This window comes from Phocoena sinus, chromosome 7, assembly GCF_008692025.1.
Source record: "Phocoena sinus isolate mPhoSin1 chromosome 7, mPhoSin1.pri, whole genome shotgun sequence".
In the NCBI taxonomy this organism is placed as follows: domain Eukaryota; kingdom Metazoa; phylum Chordata; class Mammalia; order Artiodactyla; family Phocoenidae; genus Phocoena; species Phocoena sinus.
This window is the reverse complement of record NC_045769.1, coordinates 110,096,243-110,122,947: the sequence shown is the minus strand read 5'-3', so window position 1 is coordinate 110,122,947 and position 26,705 is coordinate 110,096,243. Positions and strand designations below refer to the sequence as shown.

The window sequence follows — 26,705 nt, the reverse complement described above, 5'->3', positions numbered from 1 at the left end:
GTCTGTACTAATCGTAGGACAGAATTTTGAGTCCGGTCATATTGGAAAAGGAGGGGCTTGTGTACTCTCCAACCAGCATTGGATTTTTGGGGATAATTCTGGCTCTTGGCCTTCTAACAACCTATCTGAAAAGAGAACTCGGTAATCATAATGGTGAGAATTTATTTTCATTTGGACATAAACACCCTTATTTCGAGGCCCAGTTTTCAAATTATACTTGCAGTGTTTTGGGCATACTGTATTTTGCTTTTGCTTTCAATGAAATATGTTTTTCTCTTCTCTTGGTAGTCTCGTCCACCTGTGACCACCTCTAATACCATCCCTCCTGCTGTGGTAGCAACTGTGTCGGCCACCAGAGCTCAGTCTCCAGTCATTACTACAACAGCAGCCCATGCCACTGATTCTGCACTTAGGTATATTTGGGGGTTTGAAGATCAGCCATCCTGTCATCCTCCCTTCTTCTCTCCCCTTTTCTTTTCCTTTCTTCATTCAACTCAACAAATATTTATTGAGTGCTTTTTTCTTTTTTTTAATGAGCTATGTTGTGTTCTAGACACTGAGGATAAAGCAGTGAACAAATAAAAAGAAATTCTTGCCCTCAAAGAGTTTCTGTTTGTAGAAACTGTGGCTGGAGACATACCATAAAAAAATATATAGTGTTTTAGGTGGCAGAGAATGCTTTGGGGAAAAATCTGGGCGAATGGGATTTGGAGTGACAGGGTAGGCAGTACGGGGAGCTTACTTTGTCATGTAAGGTGATCAGGAAGGGCTTTGTTGATAAGAATGCAGTTGAACAGAAAATGGAAAGATGTGAAATGAGCCATATGGTTGTCTGGGATAAGAGTGTTCTAGGCAGTGGGAACAGTAAGTGCAAAGGCCCTGAGACAGGAGTATGTTTACCGCATAAAGGGGCAGCAAGAGGCTAATGGTAGGAGAGTGGCCAGAGATGATTTTGGGAGGTAGCAAGGTCCCCAGGTCATGCCGAGCCTTAGGAACCACTCTGAGGGTTTGGCCTGTGCTGGGGGGCAATGGGAAGCCTTAGCAGGGTTTGGAACAGAGCAGTGCCATGATCTGAAGTAGCTGCATCAGCCCGGTTGCTGGAGAGAGTTGGCTGTGGGGAGGCAAAGTTGGAAGCAGGATGTTTCGACGAGTATGGCAGGAATCCAGGAGAGATGGTCATTGGAGGTGGAAAGATGTGGTTAGATTCTGAATAGAACTTTGAAGGTAGCGGAGGGGATTTCTGAGGAAGCACGTACGGGGTTATTAGAGAATGAGAACAGTCAGGCTTAGGCCAGCGCTGGTTGGCTGTGCAGCTGGGAGAGTGGAGTTGCCTAAACTTGAGATGGGGAAGAATGGGAGAAGTAGGTTTGGGGAGGAATTCCAGACTCTGGTTTGGGGCACTTTTAAGGTTGTGCTGACTTCTGAGCACCCAAGTGGAGATGTTGAGAAAGCTTCTGGAGTCCACAGAAGAGTTCGGGAGGAGATGATTTAGGAGGGCAATGTAGATGGGGAGGAGGTTTATGAGAGAAAATGGCTCCCAGTTGAGAGGGCTGTCGAGGGAAGCAGTGTTCTCAAGGGAGAACCAAGATTCGTTAGGGCAGGAAGATAGTGGATATATTCACGGAAGAGGTTGAGGGTCCAAGAGATTTTGCTAAAGATGGATTGTGAGTCCACAGGGTATAGTAGGAAGGTTGGGTGTTTGAGAAGTGAAGCCAGTACAATTAAGAGATTTATAGAGCCATACAGGGAGAGAATCTGGTCAATGAGGGATGGTCTCTGATGCTTCTTGTGAGTGACACAGTCAGGGATGAAGACATCAAAGTATTTGTCCTCACGACCCCCAAGCATATTGTGCTGGTGAAGCTATGAAAGTTGGGGAGGGCAGTGGCATGAGAGTTTTGCCAGGAGCATGCAGTGTTCCAGTGGTCTTTCTTGATTCTTGCCATCGATTACGTGGGTGCCGGGGAAAGAGCCTTCGGCAATATGAACAAGAAGTGATTCACTGGACCGAAGAAGGGATAGGGCATGGAGAGCAGAGCTGTCGGGAACTAGACACCATCCGGAAGACTTGTCTACCAGCTGGAAGCAGTCTGAGATGCCTCCTTGGTTTCTTCCTTGCTTGACCAAGTAAATGAAAAGGAAACAAGGGAAAGAAAGCAGATTTATTTATTGATTTATTTATTTTGGGCTGCATTGGGTCTTCGTCGCTGTGCGTGGGCTTTTCTCTAGTTGCAGCGAGTGGGGGCTACTCTTGGTTGCAGTGCGCAGGCTTCTCGTTGCGGTGGCTTCTCTTGTTGCAGAGCACGGGCTCTAGGCACGTGGGTTCAGTAGTTGCGGCACGTGGGCTCAGTAGTTGCGGCACGCGGGCTCTAGAGCGCAGGCTCAGTAGTTGTGGCGCATGGGCGCAGTTGCTCCGTGGCATGTGGGATCTTCCCGGACCAAGGATTGAACCTGTGTCCCCTGCATTGGCAGGTGGATTCTTAACCGCTGCGCCACCAGGGAAGCCCCGAAAGCAGATTTCAAAGAGAAGGTTAAGTTCTGTGATACTGAGTGTATCTGTGGCAACAGGTAGTTGAAGAGATGTCTGTGCTTGAGAAGTCATTAATGTGAGCTACGGTTAATGCTCTAGGTATCTGAGTCTACCCAGCGGGAATAAATATAATGAGAAGAGGGCCCAGAACAGAGCTCTGAAGAAAATAACACTTACATGCAGAGTAGTGCCTAGGACGTAACTTTAACTACTAGCTCTGTCATTTACTATTTACTAGCTGTGTGTCATTAGGCAAGTGTTTTTAACTTCCCTGGTCCTTAGTCCCCTCTTCAATAAAATGAAGACACTTTACTTCTTGGTAATTGAATATATTGCCTGAGGTACAAAGAGACACAACAGCCCAACATAAAATAGACTGTGTTATTCGTGTTAACTTTATAGTACCTTCAAAATATTAATATATTCAGATGGTATGATGAAATTCAAAAGGTATAAATGTGTATACAGTGAAAACTAGGGTTAGATTTTTTTTTAAACCATGTTGTTGAATTATCTATCTTTTCCAGTGTATTGTTTTTACTAAAAAATGGATATTGAATTTTGTCAGATATATTTTTAGCATATAACTATGTTTTCACTCCTGTAACAAATATTATTGTGTGCCTCGTCTGTGATAGTCACTGCTCTAGGCACTGGAAATACGCTAGGGAATTAAACAGACAAAAACCCTAATGATCAGATGGTTTTTCTACTTAAATTATCTATAACTGTGATAAATTCCTAATGTCTGACTTCCTAGCTAATGGATGTACTGATGGGCATTTTGGCATATGTTGCATGTTTGTGATGGTGTGCCTTCAAGGTGTATTCCTAGAAGTGGGAGTGCTAGGTGAAAGAGTAAATGTCTCAATTTCCTCACCTAGAAAATGGCGGTAATATTACCTTCCTTGATATGGAAGTTAATATATACATATTAATGTGTAAATATGTATATATTAATACTAATATATAAAGCACTTAATACATGCCTGACATGTAATGGTCATTAACACTTTTTATGTGTTAACACTTGTTATTTTTCATTAGAGTAAATGAAAATCAAAGACTAGTATAGTCTATGCTTTCAGAAACACTTCACATATCTAAATACTTAATAGAAATACTCTTTTGGGGGTATATTTTTGTATGAGCTGGACCTCTTAAAATATGAGCACGTTTAAGTTTGAATTTAGGAGATCCCTTCCGGGTGATTCTGTTGGCATTCTTCTTTGTTACAGGTATCTTCAGAATTGTTCCCATAGTTAGATTCCTCCATCCTAAAATTTGTGATTATTTTAGTTATGTGTACACTTATCTCTCTGAATGCATTTCATTGTAAATGCTGGGAGTGGGCAGCTTTCACTGTACTCTGGTGACCTAAGTCATCAACTATTAAAAATCTAGTCTTCAATAGTAGGCTTTCTCCTCAGTAAGTTCCACCAGGTGTCATAGTTGCACCTATGACCAGGCTTTCAGCTTTCCTTTGAACTTGAATAATATGCCATTTAGTTCTCTTTCTATAGGGAGAAAGCCATCCTTTATTCAGTTTGTAAGTTTTATGCACTAATATCCCACCAGCTCTGATCTTAAAGCATTTTGAGAGAGGATCCCTGTGATGAAACCATTGTTTGGATACGTGAGGTCCCAATCACATTTCACCCTTACGGCTCAACTTTTCGTGTTTTCTTCTTCCTAATTTATAATCACATGGTTCCAAAATACAAAAACATAAAAAGGTATTCAGTAGGGAGTATCACTCCTCTGTCGCACGTCTACCAAGTTCCTATGTTCTTTTCCCTTTGCCTTCGTAAAGTAACATGTTTATAGCTTTCAGGGTATCCTTCCAGTGTTTCTTAAATACAGTCGAATTCACATGTAATTCTTAACTTTTATCCTTTTTACCCCCCCAAATTGTTTAATTCATAGATTCCTAAGCTGCCCTCTTACTGCAGCCGGCAGTGTGTCAGTCTCAAGATTTATATGTTCCTCTGGGTTTTTTCATATGACAACGTATGTTGGAAGCTTTCCATTTCAGTACGTGGAGTTTCATTGTTCTTTTAGCAGCAGTATGATGACCCATTGTGTATGTGGATTTGAGGTTCTTTTCTTTACTTTACTATCATAAATAATATTGCAGTGAATAACTTTATACCCTTGTCGTTATGCCTGTGGGCAAGAATATCTATAGGATAAATTCCCAAAAGCGATCAGAGGGTATATATGATTGTAATTTTGATACCTATGTCTTACTGCCTTCCATAGGGTTTGTACCAGTTTATACTCCCTCCAGAATATTTAAACGTGCCTGTTCCCTTACAGCTTGAACAACAGAGTACCCTGTCAATTTTTTGGATTTTTGCCAATCTGATAGGTGAACAATGATATATGTGTCTTTTAAATTACATTTCTCTTTCTCTGATTAAGACTTAGTCTTTTCCCTTTGTTAAGGGGCCATTTGTGTTTTCTTTTTAGCAAACTGACTATTCATATCCTTGGCCTGTTTTTCTCTTGGGCTGTTATTTTTCTCATGGATTTCTAGGAGCTCTTCATATATTAAGATTACACTTTCACCTGTGAGTCTTTTTACTTTGCTTGTAGTGTGTTTTACTGTGTTAGGAGGCTTGCTTATTGGTTTACAGAGTCAGATTTCTTGATTTTTTTTTATAGCTTTTGGATTTTTAGAGCTTTTGATTGTTAGAAAGCTCTCCGCCACTCCAAGGCTGTTAAAGAATTCTATCTTTTCTTCATGTACTTTCTTATTTTCCATTAACCCTTTCATCATTTTCATATTTATCCTGGTGTACTGTGTGAAGTATGGATCTCATTTGATTTTTTCCAAATGGCTATGTAGTCTTCCTAGCATCATTTATTAAATAGCCCATTCTCTCCCCTCTGTTTGAGATGTCAACTTTGATATACTGTCAAGTTTTCTTACCATTTTTGCAATTTCAGTAGCATGCTTGCCAGTTAATTTGACATGCTGTCTATGTTGATATCCCATTCAGTTATGAGGCAGTCATAACTATAACTTTATCTTTTGGTAAGGGATGATATAAAATTGGGGGAAGGAAGTCAGTGCTTCAAGATCACAGGTTAAGCTTCCGTTAATCAAGGTTTTCTGTAATGTTACCTCAACAGTTAGAACCTTAGTGTGTATCTTCAGATTTGTCCACAGAGTGAAACGTGTTCGTTATTGTAATGCTTACTCGAGATGGTCAGAGAGTGTTGATCAACTATATCGAGGATACTCAGTATGACTGAGGATTAATTTATTTGGTTCGTGGTACACGTTGATACCTTTTAGAATGAGGCTTATGGCAGTTTCAGGAGAGAAACTCGATAGGCAGTTAACTTCATTGGTTCACCTGTGGACTTCACAGACCTGTGAAAAATAAAACTCTGACTGTGATCCAGCACGAGACAGTAAGTGGCCTTGGCTGCCTGCATTGCGTCTGGAGACAAGTCATAGATCGTGATGTCTTTTCTGTCTTCCCAGTCGGCCAACTCTGTCTCTCCAGCATCCACCGTCTGCAGCAATTAGTATTCAGCGTCCTGCCCAGTCACGGGATGTGACAACAAGAATCACACTGCCATCTCACCCTGCGCTAGGGACGCCAAAACAGCAGCTCCATACCATGGCTCAGGTAAAACCAGAGATGAAGAGCCATCTGTATACTCTGTGGGTTAAAACCAGAATTGTGCAAAACTTGCTAAAAGCCTGGCAATATCGAAGGCAGTGATTGCGTTTAAACGGGATTGGGTGGGAGATGTTCCTGTTTCTAATCGTGTTGTGGGGTGTTCCCCCCCCCCCCCCACAGAAAACGATCTTCAGTACTGGCACACCAGTGGCTGCAGCAACGGTAGCACCTATTTTGGCAACCAACACCATTCCTTCCGCAACCACGGCTGGTAAGTCGGCAGCCCTGCTCTTCCTGCCAGGGAGGAAGGAGGCATAAGGCGTGGGTTCATTCTTTATTTCTCAGCTTCAGGCAGAGAACAAGAATTAGGTTAGAAAAATTCTCTTTCTTTTTCCCAAGAGCTTTTCTTGGGTTTTTGAGAATCTGTAATGTGTGCAGAGGCCATTGTTGAAGAATTTCCCTTTTTCTCCTGTCCAGGATCGGTGTCACACACACAAGCTCCCACGAGTACAATTGTTACCATGACAATGCCCTCACATTCATCCCATGCTACGGCAGTGACCACCTCAAACATCCCGGTTGGTAAGTGGTGTGCAGCCTGCAGACGGAAGCTTACAAGGAATTTTCAGCCCCGCTGACCAGGTCTTCATATAGCTGGCTAATGTTGATTTTTTTTTTTTAATTGTTAATTTTCAAAGCAACACCGACTTTAACTTTGAGTATTATTTCATATACAGATTTGGCATTTTGATGGTAGGGGGAGAAAAAAGAAGATAACCGTCTCTGAGAGCTCAAAGTAAACTACTTTAACTCCACTTTTGACTTATTCATCAACCTTTACCTTTTCTATGTTTACCTTTTTAAAAAGTAAGTTAACTTTACTGATAAAAGTTTGACAAGAACAACAGGAAAAGCAAGAAAGAAGCAAAGATCTGGAGTGAAGAGACCTTGTACACTGACAGATTGTTCAGGAAAAACAATCTCTGGGTGATGCAACAGTGGGAAGAATGCTAACCCTCAAGTCACTTCCCCGAGGTTCTTATCTGGGTGCCACCCAAGGTACTTCATGACCATCCTAAAATTCCTTCCAGGCTTTGCTTATTCCCCTTTTAAATATGTGTACATTTACAGTATTAAAACATCTTTGAAAAATTTCTGGCAGCCAAACTTTAGTGATCAACAGCAGGGATTGGCAAGCTTTTTCCATAGAGCCGGATCGTAAATGCTTTAGGTTCTGCAGGCCTCCTGGGTGTGTGCAACTACCTAGCTATGGACAATATGTAAACAAATGGGTGTGGCTGTGTTTCAGTTAGATTTTTTTATGGACACAGAAATTTGAATTTCATGTCATTTTCAGGTGTCACAAAATAGTCTTCTTTCGATTTTTCCCTCCCCCTGCCGTTTAAAAATGTGAACCCATTGTTAGCTCATGGGCCAAAACAGGCATCAGCAAGGTTTGGCCGGCAAGTTGTCGATGCCTGTCGTCAGAGTTGATAGCTTACTGTCACAGCTTCCAAAGCAGAGGCTGTGGCCTATGAGGCAGAACACTCCTTTAACCCACAAGTGACAGGTTTTAGTTTCTAGTGTTACCTGTGCCTTGGTTCTGTAACAGTGAGTGTGCCATCTTACTCTCCTTCACTCCCAGAGATGTGGGACAGCTGCCATATTTTTAATCTGCTGTACTTTTAGAAGTAAGGCTGCCTTTTGTGAGAGGACGCACTGACATACTCGACGGTCAGAAATCTGGTGACCAGACACAGAAGTGTCTCCCCTACCTGCTGTGTCCCAGCACTGGAGTGGTCCCTCCCTCCCTGCTTCCTTCCTTTGCATGTGTGACAGGCTGCAGCTTCCACAGCCCTCCTAGCAAACTTTGAAGGCACTTTTCCAGAGTAACAGTAGGACCCAGGAAACCCTTGCTCCTCTTTTAAATAACTGAGCCATACCAGCCCTTAAATTGGGACTCAGCCCCACAGACGGCTTTTAGCAGAGAAAATAACTGCAGTCTTTCTCACGTTACTGCTCACTCCAGCTTGGCATTGGGGAAACCAAACTTCTGTCACACCCTCTGAATTTAATCTCACTTCTGTGAAGTCTGGCAGTGGGGTTAGAGGTTCAGCATTACAGCACTTTCGTTGAAAAAGATCGTTGATTGTTCCATGTTGTCATTTCAGGCTGTTTTCTGGCTATACCTAACAGTGTCATCAGTTATCTGCAGCACTGTCAAGTCAGAGCCAAGCCCCTTCTTTTCATTTTTATAGTCGAGAGTCTCACTAGGGAATGTGTAGCTATGAAGAAAATCAGACCAGTAAAGAGGGGCAGCGTACCCTAGGGGGCTGTCTGGTTGTGTCTTGAACCCTCTCTGTGGAGAATTATTTAGAGATCAGTTCTTGTCAATGTCACTGTGGCTTCCTAAGAGTAAACACTGTGCAAGTAAACTCACTGAAAGTAGCAGGAGACAAATAATGTTCATTCATTTGGCTAAAACTACCGCCTTCTTACCTGTCCTAAGGTACTGTATTGCTGTGTTCTCTAACTCCCCAGCTCACTTATCTTTGAACTTTTACCATTTACTAAATTCTAGGTCTGAAAATCATTTGACAGAAGTGTCCAAACAGATTTAAACATCTGCTACTTAGTGTGATCGCTTTTGTCGAAGTTCCGTCAGGTTTATGCTCTAGTTTTGTTTTCTTCTTGTGTAGTAACTCAGATACTTGTTACATCATGATGGGATCCCTGTACAGAAGGGCCTCAGTTGAGAAGGGAAAACTGATATTAACCCTAGAGCATTGATTTTCAAGTTGAGGGCATAAGAGCTATATTAAAATCACATAAGTGGCTTTTTCTAAGTGTCACTTGCTTTCTCCAGGTGAGATTAGATATTGAATTCAGCCATTGTTATTAATAGGAATGTGTTGGATCAGGGGAAAAGCCTGATAACCCCAAGCATAGGTTTTCACCTGCAGTGAATGCCCATTTCCAATAGAATGCCACCCTTATTTTCTCCACACACGACAGTGGTCTCAGAACTATAAAAAGAATCAGATGATGCCAGCCTACAGAAAACAGGGATTATCTTTGAAAATAGCCCCAACTTACGATTTCTGCATTATGTTTTCCCTGAAGTTTTTTTTTTTTTTCTAAATAATTGAGGATGTATGGCCCTTTTAATTAGGAAAAAGTAAAGGTATGATTCATGTGTGTGTGTGTGGTTACCATCTGATGTTAGCTACTGTGCCAAACACAGCTGCTTTTTTATTGGAAGCATAATTTTCTCCTACCTTTTATGGGCACAGTGAAAACACAGGCTTACTCACTTTTCCCTCAGCACCCTCTCGACTGACTACTGATGGAAAATACATCATGCCAGCTTCTCTCTGCGTTAGCCAGCAGAGGCCATCCTCGCTGGTCAAACCGGGCATGTCACCCATCATCCTGCGGAAACTTCTCCAGCTGCCTCCCTCAGAAAATATCTGGGCCCGGGGGGGTGGCTGCTTACCTTTGGTGTTCAGTGTGCTGCACCTTGGGTAACGTGATGGCATCATCCCAGTCTCTAGTGTTTGCGTGCCTGCCATTGGTATGACTTGGGTCTTTACAGATAGAATTAAATTTGAAAACTGTATGATCGTTTTGATTTTGCCATAAAATATTATGCAAACTCACAGGAAACTCAAAAGACTTCAGAAATTAAGTGATTTTCTAGAGAAGGCCTCCTCATAGATGAGGAACCTAAGACTTAGAAATTAAAATGACCTTCTCATTACTTATTAGCTACATTATTACTAATTAGTTATGGGCCCCTGAAAAGAATCTAAGGTGTTTGCCATTTCTGTATTCAAATTTTTGTTGATTTTTTTTTTTTTTTTCTAAGTTTTCTCCTTTTAAAAAAAAGGTCTCCAAGAAGCCAGGTCAGGGGAAAAGGATGTAGTTGCTGAAAGTATTAATGTTGAACCCTACTTTGACAGATAGCAGTGTAAATATATCAGTGGATTATTGGATTGAAATAATTCAGTTGGACCATAGGTACTCATCTTTTCATTTTTTATTTTGATTAAAACTAAAAATCCAGGCTTCTTATTACTGTTTGCATTCTTAAGATTGTTGCTGGCCAAGAATGTTTTGGCATGCCAGTGGAAGCATATGAGCAGTAATGTAATTGGATTATACTTTTTGTAGCTAAGGTGGTGCCTCAGCAAATCACACATACTTCTCCTCGGATCCAACCCGATTACCCTGCAGAGAGGAGTAGCCTGATTCCCATTTCAGGACATCGAGCCTCTCCAAATCCTGTGGCTATGGAAACCCGAAGTGACAATAGGTAGGAGGGAATGTGCCCCATCGTGTCACGAATCGTTTTGATTTTTCAGTGAAACCAGTTGTCCCACGAATATGGCATGTATTTCTTTATTTTCAGTTTTTCCCCCTGAAAATCTAATACATTGTGTAATTTCTTTAATTTTATGAAACTGTGCTGTATTTATTCGTTCTCCTTTTGATGAATGTTCTAGTATCTTTTTTTGACTTGGTTACTTCTCTTTTTAATTTATTTTGAGCCATTTTGAGTGTAAGGGTGGCAGCATCATGACCTCTTATCCCCTAAGTATTTCCATTTTCATCTCTAGAGAACAAAGCTGTTCTTACTTAACCACAGTATGGAGAACTGAAACGATCCTTTAGCTTTCCATTCTCTTTCATACATTGAACTTTTTGAAGAGTATAGATAGGCCATTGTTCTTGCAGAATATTCTTCAATTTGGGCTTGTCGGATTGTTCCTCAGAGTTAGATTCAGGCTGTGCATTTTTGAAGTGAATACCATTAGGTGATATGTTCTTCTCACTGTTATTACATCAGAGAGCTCATGCTCTCCCTTTGTCCCATTAATAGTTATCTCAACATTAATTACTTAAGGAAGGTGATGCCAGATTTTTCTGCTGTAAAGGTGTACTTTTCTTTTTTGTAAATAACTAATTTGTGTGGAAATACCTTGAGACTGTAAGTGTCCTTGTAAGCTTTCACTCGGTAGTTTTGCTTCTATTGATGATTCCTGGCTGAATCAGTTGATGGTTGCAATATGATGGTTGCAAGATAGTGACTTGTTCGATCATTTCGTTGATATTTATCAGTTGACATTCTGATGTAAAGAAAGTTCATCTATCCCCATTTATTTATTTTTCTGTGTATTTTATTTTTGAACATCTGCATGGGCTCGTGGATTTGGTTTTATTTATTCATAATTATAATCCATTACTGTCATCTATTTCGAGGCTCAAATTGTCTCCAGGTTCGTCCTTGGGAGCCCCTTCAGACTAGTTCCTGGGTTTTGCTATGTCCTGGTCATTCTAGCCCTTCCTTACTTCTCACCACATTACGATACTTGAAACTCTTCGTGAACTTGGTCCCTCTGAACCCTGGAATCTGCCATTTCTCCAAGGAGCCCTGGTTCCTTTGCATCATTTAGAAACTAAGATCTAGCCATTAGCTCTGTTTGTTGTTACTGGATTGTCACTACTTCTAGGCCCTTTCAGCAGGCAGAGAGGTAGGAAGTATATAACATTTTAAAAACTAAGTACATTCTGGTAGCTCTGGTCTAGCTCCATTACCTCCCCCGTTCCGTATTTGTATCTCCCTTCTCCCACCCCACAGTGAGAACCTGGTGGAGTGCACATGAAGTAATTTCAGAATTGGATCATTTTTAAATATTCTTGTTTGATTATTGTGGTTTATAGAAATGCTTATTAGTTTTTTTCTTTTCTTTTCTTTTTTTACCGAAGTACAGTTGATCTGCAATGTTGTTGTTAGTTTCTGGCATACATCAAAGTGATTCAGTTTTATATATATATATGCGGTACAGTAGGATCTTGTTGTTTATCTATTCTATGTGTAGTAGTTTGTGTCTGCTAATCGCAGACTCCTAATTTATCCCTTCCTGCCCCTTTCCCCTTTGGTAACCACAAGTTTGTTTTCTATGTCTGTGAGTCTGTTTCTGTTCTGTAAATAAGTTCATTTGTGTCATATTTTCAATTCCACCTGTAAGTGACATCATATGGTATTTGTCTTTCTCTCTCTGACTTACTTCACTTAGTATGATCATCTCTAGGTCCATCCGTGTTAAAATATTACTCTCTCTAGGTCTGTATCCTTTGATATAATTGTTTGGGATGCAATTTAGGAAACGTTAGTATGGCAGTTAAAAGTAAAAAGAGTTTGTAGGGGATAGGATCATTTGAAGGGAAAGAAGAAAAACCATTTTGGTTCATATTATCTGTGTTCCATCTATAGACCATCTGTTCCTGTTCAGTTCCAGTACTTTCTGCCAACGTACCCACCTTCTGCATACCCACTGGCTGCTCACACCTACACCCCGATCACCAGCTCTGTGTCCACCATTCGACAGTATCCAGGTATGAGCCCCACTGTTAAGATGACTTTTAACATTTTAATTTTTGCATGCAATGAGATAGAAATTGATCAGTGAATATTTCTAGTATGGATTTAATTACTCTAGCTTTTATTTACAGATTCAGATAAGGCTGAAATCTGAAGCTTTAAGGTTGTAAATCACCATCCCTGAAATCTAAAAAGTTGTTACTTATTAGTGATAGTAGCATGATTTTATCCCACCCTGAGGATAATTATGTTAACAGTTTTTGTTATCCCTTAAAATGGAAGTGCAGTTAAAAACGAATAAAGCTGTACTCTTATGGGGCTTCTATTGTTTTGTGGGATATTTGTTGTGTTTTTAATGTTCGTCCAGTTGTGCTCAAAATTCACTATCCAGTCCAGTAAATAGTGTTCTTTTTGCCAATCCAGAATAAACAATGCTACTTAAACCTCAGGGTTTGTATAGTCTTTTCCTGTGAGACCCTCAGCTCACTTCAGGCATAAGAAAGCCAGGTTGTCAGATTGTGGCCATTGCCTGTCTGCTGTGCCGTCCAGGACTGCAGCTGCGCCCACATGTGGCCATTGAGCATTTGAAGGGGATCCGGCATAAATGAAGAACTGAATTTTTTGTTTTACTTAATTAAAATGAGAGAAATTTCAAATATGTTTGGTGCAACTTAGTGATATGCAACTACTTTTTTCAAAATTGTAGATTTTATGGAATCAAAATACAAATCGAATATTTCTGAAATTTAGTCTCTGAATTGAGATGTGTTTTAAGAGTAAAATGTACCCTGAATTTTGAAGACATAATATGGAAAAGAGAATGTAAAGTATGTTATTAATAACTTTTATAGTGATTATATTTTGAAATGATAATTTTTGGATATATTGAGTTAAACAAGATATGTCATTAAAATTAATTCGGCCTGCGTTTTTGTGTGTGTGTGTGTGGTACGCGGTTCTCTCACTGTTGTGGCCTCTCCCGTTGTGGAGCACAGGCTCCGGACGCGCAGGCTCAGTGGCCATGGCTCACGGGCCCAGCCGCTCCGCGGCCTGTGGGATCTTCCCGGACCAGGGCACGAACCTGCGTCCCCTGCGTCGTCACTGCGCCACCAGGGAAGCCCTGGCCTGCATTTTAGTTTATTAATGTGGCTACTGGAAAATCTAAAATTGCATGTATGACTTATATTTTCATTAGGACAGTGCTAGTCTAAAACTTTCAAACACTGAGGGTTTTTTAAATTATATATATTTATTTATTTATTTATTTTTGGCTGTGTTGGGTCTTCGTTGCTGTGTGCAGGCTTTCTCTAGTTGTGGTGAGAGGGGCTACTCTTCATTGAGCTGCGCAGGCTTTTCCTTGCAGCAGCTTCTCGTTGTGGAGCACAGGCTCTAGGTGCTCGGGCTTCAGTAGTTGTGGCTCTTGGGCTCTAGAGCGCAAACTCAGTAGTTGTGGCGCACGGGCCTAGTTGCTCCGCGGCATGTCGGATCTTCCCGGAACAGGGCTTGAACACATGTCCCCTGCATTGGCAGATTCTTAACCACTGCGCCACCAGGCAAGTCCCAATACTGAGGTTTAAATAGCTTTGAAAATAGGTTCCTCCATCTCTACATTGTTCTATGTGTGTGTTTTGATTTTTTTTTTTTTTTTGCAGGATGGGGGGTGTTTGTTTTTCAAAACTTTCTTTTTAAAGGAACTTCATAACAGTGTTTTTTATTAACAATCTTATAAAGTAGAATAATGTTTAATTGATTGTTGCCAAAAGTAGGATGCAGAAAGTATCACAGAAGCATGTTGACAATTAGGAAGTAAATTTCACGTGTGTGTGTGTTACACTAACTGCTGAAAATTCTTAAGTCTCTTTATCAGTAACAGCACTTACCTTCAGGTTCTCTCCTTCATCTACTACCTTGAATTCTATAACAGTGAAGTTCTATAACAGAACTCTATAACAGAATTCTATAACACGATTCTATAACAGAACTTCTATAACAGTGCAGTCATTTTGCTTTTATGGAGAGGGTCATTCATGACCACTGTGTATTTCTCTGAATGCTAGCCAGCTGAAAAGGGCATGCAGAGTCTCTCTTGACCTAGAATCAACTATGCAGACACTATCATTCTATATAAACCTTTATTGTAAAAATCCATCGTAAGAGCACTGTCTGAAGTGTTGGGGATTCTGCCAGTCATCTGTTTCTCTACATTATTCCTCTTTCATCACTGCTGTAGCCCTGATAGATACTAACACAGAAAAATGAATAGTACGTTCAATACTTTATTTCTTCCAGGGTCAAACTGTCATTGTTGGTGCAGATGAGAGGTAATATATTATTTCTCAGACATGTGGATCTAAACATGGATGGACACAAATGAAAAAATGACTTAGTAACCAGCTTACAGTGTCCTATTGAATATTTATTGAAACCCTACTTTTTTGTAAGGTCCTGTGTAAGGCTCCTATGCTAGGCTCTATTTTTAAAGTTGACTTTTAAACAGCTTTCAACAAGCTTAGAGTCTAGTAGGAAGATTAGACATGAAGAGATATTATAATATGCTGAATCTTAAAAGAGGGGCTTGAGCAAAGCCATGCTGCTTCTGAGGTAAGAGGTTATGTCTACTTGAGAAGGTAGGGTTGGAGGTCAGGAGTGATTTCCTGAAGGAAGTGACATTTGGAAAGCATCTTTCAGAAAGTATAGGGCAGAGCCGTAGTGGGTTTGGAGAACAGCACATTTCTGTCTGTGAATAAAGTATTAGCTAGAGTATGTGGTCAGAAGAGAATGGTTTGGTTTGGGCAAGAACATAGTGTGAGTGAGAACACAAAGTGTGAAATAAGATTGGATCTTAAAAAGGCTTGGAGTGGTGACTAGACTGCAGGTTCAACAGCAGGCAAATGGCCAAAAACTGTTATTTAACAGAAATAGCACAGATGCACTTCTCAGGAAGAAGCTATAATGCTCTGGAAATTGTGTATGTATATATTTTACAAAGGAAGAATTACAATATAGCCATGACTATAAATTTACACGTAGTAACTTTTCACTATACTTTTCTTATGCATAATAATAATTTAAACCTTTATCTCTATGGTTTATAAAACATTTTCAGTTAGATTATTTTTTTTAAGTTGAGGTGTAATTGACATATATTAGTTTCACATGTACAGCCTAATGATTCAATGTTTATATCACCACAAGTCTAGTTAACATCTGTCACCATCCAGTTAAAGGTTGTTTTTCTTGTGATGAGAACTTTTAAGATCTACTCTCTTAGCAACTTCCAAATATACAATACAGTATTGCTAACTATAGTCGTCATGCTGTACATTACATCCCCATGACTTATTTATCTTATAACTGGAAGTTTGTACCTTTTGGCCACCTTTACCCATTTCGCCCACTCTCCACCCCTGCCTATGGCACCCACCAGTCTTCTTTGTATCCAAGAGCTTGGTTTATTTTTGTTTTCTGCATTTTTGATTCCATATATAAGTGAGATCATATGGTATTTGTCATTCTCTTTGTGACTTATTTCACTAAGCATAATACCCTTTAGGTCCATCCATGTTGTCACAAATGGCAGTATTTCGGGTCTTTCTTTTTTAATGGCTGAGTAATATTCCATTATGTGTGTATGGATATATATACCATAAATTTTTTATCCATTCATCCACTAATGGACACAGATTGTTTCCATATCTTGGCTATTCTAAATAATGCTGCAGTATATCTTTTTCCAGATTGTTTTGATGACCGAGAAGAAAAGTCTTTTGTTTGTTTGTTTTCTTTCCACAAACAGTGAGAAATTGCTTCTTTTTTTTGTCACTTCCTGGGAATGTTTTTGTTTTCAGTTTTGTTTGTTTGTTTTTAATATACACAGATGATATGTTTGCCTGATAGATAAAAGGACAAGTTACTTCTCTCTTCAGTGCATATTTTGGAATTTAAAATTCGCAACTACTGTATTTCAGAAGTGCCTGTGATAGTGGTTCTATCAATTAAAGCAAAGATTCTTGACCTGGAGGCATGGATGTATCTCAGAAGTTTTATATTAATTACTTACATAGTTGCGTGGCTCACATTTGGCTTTTAATAAATGATTGCTTTTTTCTCATTTTAATGCTATTTGTAGCAATCTGCAGAGATCGTATCAAATTGGTGCAAGTGGTGGGGGGGAAGCCTCAACGTATAGAGTTTACGTAGCACTTTTTTTTTTAACTGAGAGTTTAGATCTTGAACAGTGGAAAAATTGTTTTGATTTGAGTGTTTTTCTCCTTATGTGGACTGTGCCAATCAAAGCTAACATTTTTGTCACTTTTTGCATCATTTTTAGTTTCAGCTCAGGCTCCAAACTCTGCCATCACAGCTCAGACTGGAGTCGGGGTGGCGTCCACGGTCCACCTGAACCCCATGCAGTTGATGACAGTGGATGCATCCCACGCTCGACATATCCAAGGGATCCAGCCAGCCCCCATCAGTACACAGGGCATCCAGCCAGCTCCCATTGGGACACCAGGGATCCAGCCAGCCCCCATAGGCACACAGGGCATTCACTCAGCAACCCCAATCAGCACCCAAGGACTTCAGCCTGCACCAATAGGGACCCAGCAGCCTCAGCCTGAAGGAAAGACTTCAGGTAATTTTAATTTTTTACATGGAAGTTGGTGTGGAGGGAAAAGGTACACAGGGTTTGAATCATGGTTCTGCCACTTGCTGGCTTTGTGGTCTCAAGTAAGCTCGCTAGGCCTTGATTTTCTCTTTGTAACATGAGTTGCTTAGAACTTAACCTGTCAGGGTCTTTGTAAGCATTAGAAACTACGTACATAAACAGCCTAACGTGTGCTTGCACATGGGGAGAAGCGTTCTAAAAGAGCTCTTAGTTGAGGGAGTACATTCACCTTATAAGACTAGTGTTCTCATTCCATTTCAAGATTTTCTTTTTCTTTTTTACCTTTTGGTTGTGCTGCGTGGCTTGCGGGATCTTAGTTCCCCGACCAGGGATTGAACCTGGGCCCTGGCAGTGGAAGTGCGGAGTCCTAAGCACTGGACCCCCAGGAAATTCCCTAAGATTTTTTTTGGAGTTGTTTATAAAGCTGCAAAGATAGACTGGAATGTTGGTACCATTATTAGGAATTGAGAGGTGGTGGTATTTCACCAAAAAACTGTAGCAGAACATTTCTTGCAGTATACTATATACTTTATGTATCTTATCTCACTTATTAGTAATTATGATTGTAGAGCAAAGAAAAGACGTTCTCAATCGTGCATCAGTAGACTTTGTAACCGCCCCAGTTTGCCATCTGCTTTTGTCCGTATCCCTCATCTTCTTGAAATTGGACGGTCCTAACATGGATACTCTTGATTGTGGTGGTCTGATCGTTGTTTCTTGTCTTACGTGACATTTTAGTGATGTTACTTCCGTTTCCTTCTCCTCATTGCTGTTTCCTGTCCTCCAGCAGTGGTGTTGGCAGATGGAGCCACAATTGTAGCCAACCCTCTTAGCAACCCATTCAGTGCTGCTCCAGCAGCAACAACTGTGGTGCAGACTCACAGCCAGAGTGCGAGCACCAACGCTCCAGCCCAGGGCTCGTCCCCACGGCCGAGTATACTCCGGAAGAAACCTGCCACAGATGGGTGAGTAGATCCAGAAGTGCCAAAGGACACTGCCAATTCTGGAAGTAATTGGTGTAAACAGTAGGCAGTAATCCAGTGCTGATAGCAAACTCAATTTCCTCCAAAATAACTTGACCACCGGGTTATTCAGTAGAGCCTTGCCAAGCTCAGACCGCAGAATGGTAAGAATCCAGGAGTCAGTTGGGTGTCAATTTGTAAGCATGTGTTGCATATTACGTACTTTTAGGAGTTCTCTCTGGTTCTGAGAGTTTAACCCTAGAACCCCTAAAGTAGCTTGAAGTGAACTCTTCAGGCTTGTCTAGCTAGGCACAGTAATGTGTGCTGTGTATTTTTTCCTCATTGTCCTAAATGAATTGTTGCTCAGGGCAAGCAGTCTCCCAAGTGTATTAAGGGTCATATTTAGTAGCAAGTAGTGTTCTGTGTTGTCATATAAACTTCTGAGTTGGTGGGTCATAGGTGGGAAGGTATGTGCTCTGCCATAACAGAGACCAGAGTCTCTGTCTTAATACTAAGTCAGTCCATGACACAGTAACCATATTAATGAAAACACAAGGCAGAGCTTGTAGTTAAGATGGCAGATTGAATATGCACTTCTAAATTTCTCTTCCTCTCAAAACCCTACAGAACTTATAGTAAAGAGGCTTTTTAAAAAGACTGTAGGGAATTTCCTGGTGGTCCAGTGGTTAGGACGCCACGCTTTCACTGCCAAGGGCGCACGTTCCATCCCTGGTTGGGGAACTAAGATCCCACAAGCCACACAGTATGGCCAAAAATAAGTAAGTGGGTAAGTAAATAAATATTTTTTTAAAAAAAGATTATAAATACACAGAGATGGGGAGAATAGGAGAAAACACAACAGCAACAAGTCTTTGAAGCTGGAAAGCAAATAGGCAAGTGCTCACTCGCTCCCTTAGCCGTGAAAAAGGTGAACGTTAAGTCTGCAGAGAAGAGCGCTGAGAACCATCCTTGTTTAAACTGTGAATCTTCAAAAGGACCAGGAGCGGGAAGAACTGGGGGTATCCACCTGGATTAGCCAGCACAGTGAAGGGCATGGTGCTGTACCAAAAACGGATTAGGGGACCAAGCCTGTGTGGAGTGCTGAGACTTCTCCCTCGTGGCTGACACGACCCTGGCAGCTGAATTTAACTCTGTTGACCGAAAGTGAGAAGACGACTGTACTCTGCTTCTAGGGTCCGTTCCAGCCCGAGGGGAAAGAGCTAAGGATACCAACAGTAGGGGTTTAAGGACGCTAAGGACAGGGCTCCGATTGCCCTTAAAGTAAACAAGCCCCGCCACAAGCTCAGAGCTTCCAACCGGCTTTTTAGTCCCCCCACTTCTCCTCATGAGCGTGCAGCCAAGCATATCAGGTATCTGAGGGTTCTTCTAACAACGCAAGATAGAAGCCACAGCGAACACACTGAAAAAAGCAGCTCGGAAGATGCAGAGGCTAGGCAAGGAGAATAAAACTAAAAACAAAACATAAGAACACATGAACAGAGATAGACACTGTCAGTACCATCTTCAAAGGACAAATGAAAACTGCATCCAGGAAACGGGAAGGCCATGCTCCACAAAAGGAACATTCCGAGAACAAGAATGTGTCCAGAAATCAAAAACTCAGTAGAAAACTTGAAAAGTAAAATTGAGGAAATCTCTCAAAAGTAGAGCAAAAAGACAAAGAGATAGAGAATAGGAGAGAAAAGACCCAAAATTTAAAGAGCCAGTTCAGGAGATCCTGCCTCCAAGTGATGGGGTTTCAGCAAGACAGATCAGAGAAGAGAAGAGGACGACTTAAAAATGATTCATAGAAAATCACCAAAACCGAAGGGTAGGAGTTTTCTATTTTAACGAACCATGAAATGCTTGGTACAGTAGATGGCAATGGATACAAACTGGCACCAAGGTGAAATATTTTGAAATTTCACAGCACTGGACAAAATGAGATCTGCCCCTTCTCCCATGCTTCGTCACCTCCAAAGTCCCTTCTGCTGTGCCCTCTGAGATGTCCGTCATCATCTCAGTCCCCTGTGGCCTGACCTCTTCTCTGAGCATGGCTTCTTGCTTTAATTGGAACCTGGCTCTTCTTCGGGGTCTCGACTTCCTCGACTCTCCCCAGGGTGGTGGCTGTCTCTCCCTCCCCATTCCATCCTGTCACTGGGCCTGGAGGTGGGGTGGCTGTCCTCTTTGGGCCTCACTGCCACTTTCAGGCCCATCCTTCTCAACAGTGGACATGCTTCCTGGTCTGTATTTAGATTTCATAAAATTTGCAATTGAAAAAGTAGTTTCACATAGCCAGGTTAGTCCAGATACACTGAAAAGTTTTCCAGTAACTGAACCAAGCACCAGTTTTTAAATTCAAATTAGTTTAAATGAAATATTGTTAAAAATCATGCTCATCAGTTGCACTTGTCACCTTTCAAGTGCTTAGTAGCCCCATGTGGCTGGTGGCCACCTTGTGGGACAGATTCAGGTTTGATTTGGGGTCTGTGTTTGTCCTTCAGAAGGTACATAGTGTCTGGCTGTGTCATACCGTCTTCAACTTTAATGTAAACAGAAATGATTTCCCAGCTCTCTGGCCTCTCAGTTGCTTGAATGCATCCTCTGCACCTGCCCTCCCTCAGCAGGGCACACCCATGAGCGCTGGCACTCCACGGCACAAAAGTTCAGCAGCCTTTTCTGTACCCTAGGGTCCCACAGCCCGCCTCTCTTTCCACGTCCCTGGCAGCGACTCCCACCAAGACCCAGCTAGGAGCCTTCAGTCTATTGGTCCTTACCACCCTTTCACTTTCCTCACTGCCTTTCCTGGCCTCTTTGTCTGCCCTCCCTGGTTCACAGTCTGTGGTGCGTTGCAGTCATTTCCTCGCGTGCAGCCTCAGCTTCCCTGTCGTCCTCTTCACTTTGGCAAAGTCAGAGTTAAAATCCAGCGTTCTGCTTAATTTGTGTTGTGCCGCTTGCCTGTGTGCAGCAGAGTGTTGCCTCGTCCGCCTTAACCTCACACACCTCCCCAGGGATCTCCCAGCGGACCAGCACAGTCTGCTTTCCTTGGCCATTCCTCCAGACACCCGTGTACCTCTGCTCCTTTCCAGACTTCCACGCCTCCTCTCCCGCGTTCACTTGTAGCTAATGAATGTGCCCACCTACTTTTTTCTTTCTGCTACGTTCTTGAGAAAATGGAAACACACAGAAGAGAAGTTCACAAGCTAGCTGTCACATGCTTGCCTGCCTGCCTCTGTCTCCAGCTCCGCCTCCGTCTCTCAGTGGTGGGCTCATCACTCAGAGCTGAGCTCTCAGGTCGTCTCTCCAGAGCGCCTGACTGCCGCCCGTCTCATCTCCGTGAGAACTGCTCCAGCTCTTCTGCCTCTCTCCTCCGTCAGTTTTTTCTTGTTAGTGGATCCTTCACATAAACAAGTATAAACTTGTTATCATTTCTTCCACTTTGCTCCACTCTCTGCCCCATTTTTTTGCTCCTGTTTGCAATGAAAATGAAGGCATTGTCTCTGTTTGCTAGCCCCACTTCTTCCAGTCTCTCTTTCTTTCAGCACTTTCACTGAAGTATAGAAAACTGCACAGATAATGTATGTACAGTGTAATGAGTCAGCACAAACGTATAACTGCTGTATCGGTTAAGAAACAGGACATTACCAGCACTTTCTCCCAAAGATTACTAACCAGTTTTTCTTTTTTTTTTTTCAGTTTTTCTTTTTACCCTATGGATTTGTTTTGCCTCTTTTTGAGCTCCCATAGAATCATACACATTTTTTGTGTGAGTCCATCTTCTTTCGCTTGATTTTGGGAGATTGATCCATGTTGCTGCATATAATTGTAACTTTTCTTATGGTTATATAAAATGCCCTTGTCTGAGAATACCATAGTTTAACCATGGATATTTGGGTTATTTCCAGTTTAGGGCCATAATGTTACCCCGAACATCTTTGTGCATCACCTTTGATGCATCCATAAATGCAGTGCTGTTATGTACCTCGGAGGGGATTCGCTGGGCTGTGGGCTGTGCTCATTTTCAGCTCCAGCAGGTAACGCCAGCAGTTTGTCCAGGTGTTTGTACCCATTTACACTCTCACCAGCAGTGGGGTCCTTGCCTTCATCATCATCGACGCTTGTTATTTGGCACTCTTTTTTAAGTTTGGTCATTCTGTGGGTTTATAGTAGTGTATCTCTTTAGGGGTTTGGAGGGCTTGTTTGTACTGAGGAATGGGGGATTGAGTGGTCTTGCTTTTTTGTTTATTTCTTACTTTTTATTGTGGAAGGTTTAAACATAATACAAATTTGAACATCTGAATTTATACCCATCATTCAACTTCAGTTATTAACTTATCAGTTCATGTTTTATCTGTATGCCTTTCCACCACTTTCCACCATATTATTTTGAAGCAAATCATAGGGAACACATCATTTTGTTTGTATATATTTGTATATATTTCAGCATGTGTTTATTGAAATACATACTTTAAAAAAATGTTATAACCCCATAGTGTTATCAAATATTTAGTCATTGTTCAAACTTCCAGTGATCTCAAATGTCACAAATTTTGTTTTGTTATATTATTTATTTGAGTCTGTATTCTGATAAGGTACACACATTACGATTGGTCGATATGTCTATTAAGACTCTTCTAGTATATGTTACCTCCATTTCTTTTTTCCTTGCAGTTTGTCTGTTGAAGAAACTTGGTCTTTTGTCCTGTAGAGTTTTCCTCTCCCCTCCCAACTCTTCCTGAATTTGTCGATTGCATCCGCATTCTGTTAGTTCCCTAGGGCTGCCATAACAAATTACCACAAGTTTGATGGCTTAAAACAACAAAAGTTTATTCTCACAGTTCTGATGACTAGAAGTCTGAAATCAACACGTCGGCAGGGTTGGTTCCTTCTGAACACTCTCAGGGAGGATCCACGCCGTGCCCTTCTTCCAGCTTCTGGTGGCTCTTGGCGGTCCTTTGTGTTGCTTGGCCTGTGGATGCACCACTCCAGTCTCTACTTCCATATCCACATGGCCTTCCCTCTGTGTCTTTGTGTCTCAAATCTCCCTCTCCTTTCTGTTGAAAGGATACCGCTCATTGGATTTAGGACCTGCCCTAAGTCTAGAATGATCTTATCTACTTAATTACGTTGGCAAAGACCCTATTTTTTTACATTCACAAGTAGCAGGGGTTAGGACTCGGATGGGTCATATTAGGGAACACAATCCAACCCCCTGCCCCCATTGTCTGGTTTCACTTGTTATTCTCTCCTCCACATTTTCTCTCAGTTGTTACTTGAATCTAAAGGCTTGGTGAACTTCACTTTTTCTCCCCTTTTGGCAAGAGTCCTTCCTAAGTTGGTGGTTTAGTCTTTTTATCAGGAGAAGTATGCTGTGTGGAAGTCAGCCTTTTTGAGATGTTAGCAGTCTTACGATCAGTGTCTGGATCCATTCACAGTTAGGCATTGCAAAGTGGTATGCTCTAGCCGTTTCGTCTCAGACGGACTCTTCTAGCATTTGCTTGCACCACTCCACCAGAACTAAATGTGTCAAGATCACTTATGACTTCCACGTTGCTAAGCTCCAGTAGTTAGTTCAGTCGGAGCCACGTGTGGCCTCTGTGCTGCGTGACACAGTTGATCACTAGCTACCTTGATCAACTGTCTTCGCTCAGTTCCTCAGGTCAATATAAATACATAGGTACAATAATGATTGTAACTGCTAAACAGATTTAAATGTTATTTTATTTTTAAATTTTTTTATCATTTATTTATGTTTTATATATTTATTTATTTATTTTTGGCTGCGTTGGGTCTTCATTGCTGCGTGTGGACTTTCTCTGGTGGTGAGGGGGGGCTACTCTTCATTGCGGTGCGCGGCCCTCTCATCGCGGTGACTTCTCGTTGCGGAGCACGGGCTCTAGGTGCGAGGGCGTCAGTGGTTGTGGCGTGTGGGCTCAGTAGTTGTGGCTTGTGGGCTCTAGAGCAGACTAAGTACTTGTGGCACGTGGGCTTAGTTGCTCTGCAGCATCGGGGATTGAACCCGTGTCCCCTGCATTGGCAGGCGGATTCTTAACCACCACACCACCGGGGAAGTCCCTAAATTTTAATATTAAGTACAAAGGAGATATGTAGGTAGAAAGTAGAAGAAGCAGGTAAAAGAGTCGCAATGGTTGCTTCCTAAAGAGAGACAGGCAGGAAGTGGGGAGGCAGGGGGAAGGGATCTGCTGTATGTTATTAAAAGCGTTTTAGTACTATTTGGTTTTTTAAATAATCTGCCTTCATTACTTTGGTAAAATTTGAAAATCCATTAAAAAATACCTAGCCATAGGTACACTTAGCAAATGCGTAGTTCTTATCCTTTAATGCCGTCTGGGTTTGTTTCTTTACTCTTTCAGACTGGCAGTTCGGAAAACCCTCATTCCTCCTCAGCCTCCTGAAGTGGCTAGCCCTCGAGTGGAGAGCTCTATGCGGAGTACGTCTGGGTCGCCTAGGCCTGCAGGGTGAGCACATCATTGAGGACAGAAAAGTCTAATACATGTCGCAGACTTCACATCATTTGCCTCTAAAAAGAACCCCTAGTGTGTGCATCTGAAAGAACCATTTTCTAGCTATGAGATCTGGACACGTTTCTCAACCTCTCTGACCGTTATTTACCTCATTTATGAAGTGGCCATACTTACAGCACCTGCCTCATAGGCTCCTTGTGTATTGAAACCACTTAGAACAGAGCCTGCCTCACCGTAAACACCCAGTTATTGCTGCTATCGAAAATGGCATCATGACAATAGTTAATGCATTCTGTTTTCTTTACTCTTTATCTCCTTGATTCTAAAAGTAATATTTTGGAAAAGAAAATGAGACAATATAAAAATATTTAAGGTATAAAGAGAAAATCGTCCTATTCTCCACCCCCCCTCCAGTCGCACTCCCCCAGAGTAATATTGATTGGTTAAAGTTTTGTTAAGCATCTTTCCACATCTTTTTCTACATACACGTGTAGATAGATTGATAGATTCTTAAAAACAGGATTTTGTTGACTGTTTTATATACTGCATTTTATACTTATATCTGTAATAGCTCACCATGTTAATATATTTATATCTACTTCTTCATAAAACTTCAAAAAAAAATTTATGAATGCCATGTGTGTGCCAAGTATCATTTTAGAATCTGGGGATGTAAGAGTGACTGAAAGTGTCCATTCTCCTTAAGCTTACTATCTAGTGAGTGTAGAGAAATAATAAATATGTGAAGAAAAAGAAAACAGTGTAAATGGAATATAAGTGATGGGAGGAAGGGGTGATGACTTACAGAAAGGCCTCTCTGAGCAGAGGCTTTAAGAGCATGGAGGAGTAAGCCACATGCTCCCTGATGTCAGACTGTCAGGCAGAGGAAAGAGCAGGGACTAAGACTTTGAGGTGGGAGTATTTGCAGTCACCACTTTGTCCATTAGTGCAGGAATGTGCAAATAACCATGTAAACGGAAACTGTGCATGGCTATTTATAATTGTTCTGTGACCTTAAAAACATTTGTGAACATATCAGAAACTCTCTTAACTGTCAGTTAAAATATATAGGGAAATGAAAAACATAGTAAAACTAAAATTTATTTAGTACACTGTAATTTGAACATCAGAAACGCTGAGAATTAAAGTGTTTTATTTCCTTCTAAAAGCTAATCAAGTGGGAATTCCCTGGCAGTCCAGGGGTTAGGGCTCCACGCTTTCACTGCTGAGGGCCCAGGTTCAAACCCTGGTCGGGAACAAAGATCCCACAAGCTGCGCAGCATAGCCAAAAAAGAATAAATAAATAAAAGCCAGTCAAGAGTACAGTTGGCCCTCTGTATCTAAGGGTTCCACATCTCGAGCATCCACAGGTATCCATGGATTTTGGTATCTGCAGGGGTGGGTATTGAGGGACGACCGTAGTTGGAACAATGTTTCCCTTATTCACATTGAATAACTTATGATACAGAGCAAGAGTCCTTCTATGCTTCGGTGAATTGTCCTACTCCTTTCTAAGTTTGGGTCTGCCCTGACATTTTATCCTATCTTTTTTTTCTTTTGGCTGCATTGGGTCTTCATTACTGTGAGTGTGGGCTTCAGTAGTTGTGGCACGTGGGCTTAGTTGCTCCACGACGTGTGGGGTCTTCCCAGACCAGGGATCAAACCCGTGTCCCCTGCGTTGGCAGGCGGATTTTTTTTTTAAGAATTTATTTGTTTATTTATTATTTTTTGGCTGTGTTGGGTCTTCGTTGCTGTGCGCAGGCTTTCTCTACTTGCGGCGAGTGGGGGCTACTCTTCGTTGTGGTGCGCGGGTTTCTCATTGCGGTGGCTTCTCTCGTTGCGGAGCACGGGCTCTAGGTGCGTGGGCTTCAGTAGCTGTAACACACGGGACTCAGTAGTTGTGGCGCGTGGGCTTAGTTGCTCCACGGCCTGTGAGGTCTTGCCGGACCAGGGCTCAAACCCTTGTCCCCTGCATTGGCAGGTGGATTCTTAACCACTACTCCATCAGGGAAGTCCGGCAGGCAGATTCTTAACCACTG

General features: G+C 41.6%; 1 protein-coding gene across 8 annotated transcripts in view; it reads left to right on the top strand.

The window, feature by feature from the left end:
* The window catches only part of SAP130 (Sin3A associated protein 130), a 75,859-nt gene that overhangs the window by 14,182 nt on the left and 34,972 nt on the right, over nucleotides 1–26,705 (top strand). For 5 of the 8 annotated variants that reach the window (XM_032637772.1, XM_032637778.1, XM_032637777.1 and 2 more), the window contains 9 exons: nucleotides 289–413; nucleotides 6,027–6,174; nucleotides 6,349–6,439; nucleotides 6,646–6,750; nucleotides 10,342–10,483; nucleotides 12,446–12,567; nucleotides 16,884–17,186; nucleotides 18,007–18,184; nucleotides 24,556–24,660. In XM_032637772.1, the coding sequence (XP_032493663.1) occupies nucleotides 289–413; nucleotides 6,027–6,174; nucleotides 6,349–6,439; nucleotides 6,646–6,750; nucleotides 10,342–10,483; nucleotides 12,446–12,567; nucleotides 16,884–17,186; nucleotides 18,007–18,184; nucleotides 24,556–24,660 (1,319 nt within the window). The remainder of the gene's footprint in view (nucleotides 1–288; nucleotides 414–6,026; nucleotides 6,175–6,348; nucleotides 6,440–6,645; nucleotides 6,751–10,341; nucleotides 10,484–12,445; nucleotides 12,568–16,883; nucleotides 17,187–18,006; nucleotides 18,185–24,555; nucleotides 24,661–26,705) is intronic. The other 3 variants (XM_032637775.1, XM_032637779.1, XM_032637776.1) reach the window with 1 other exon arrangement.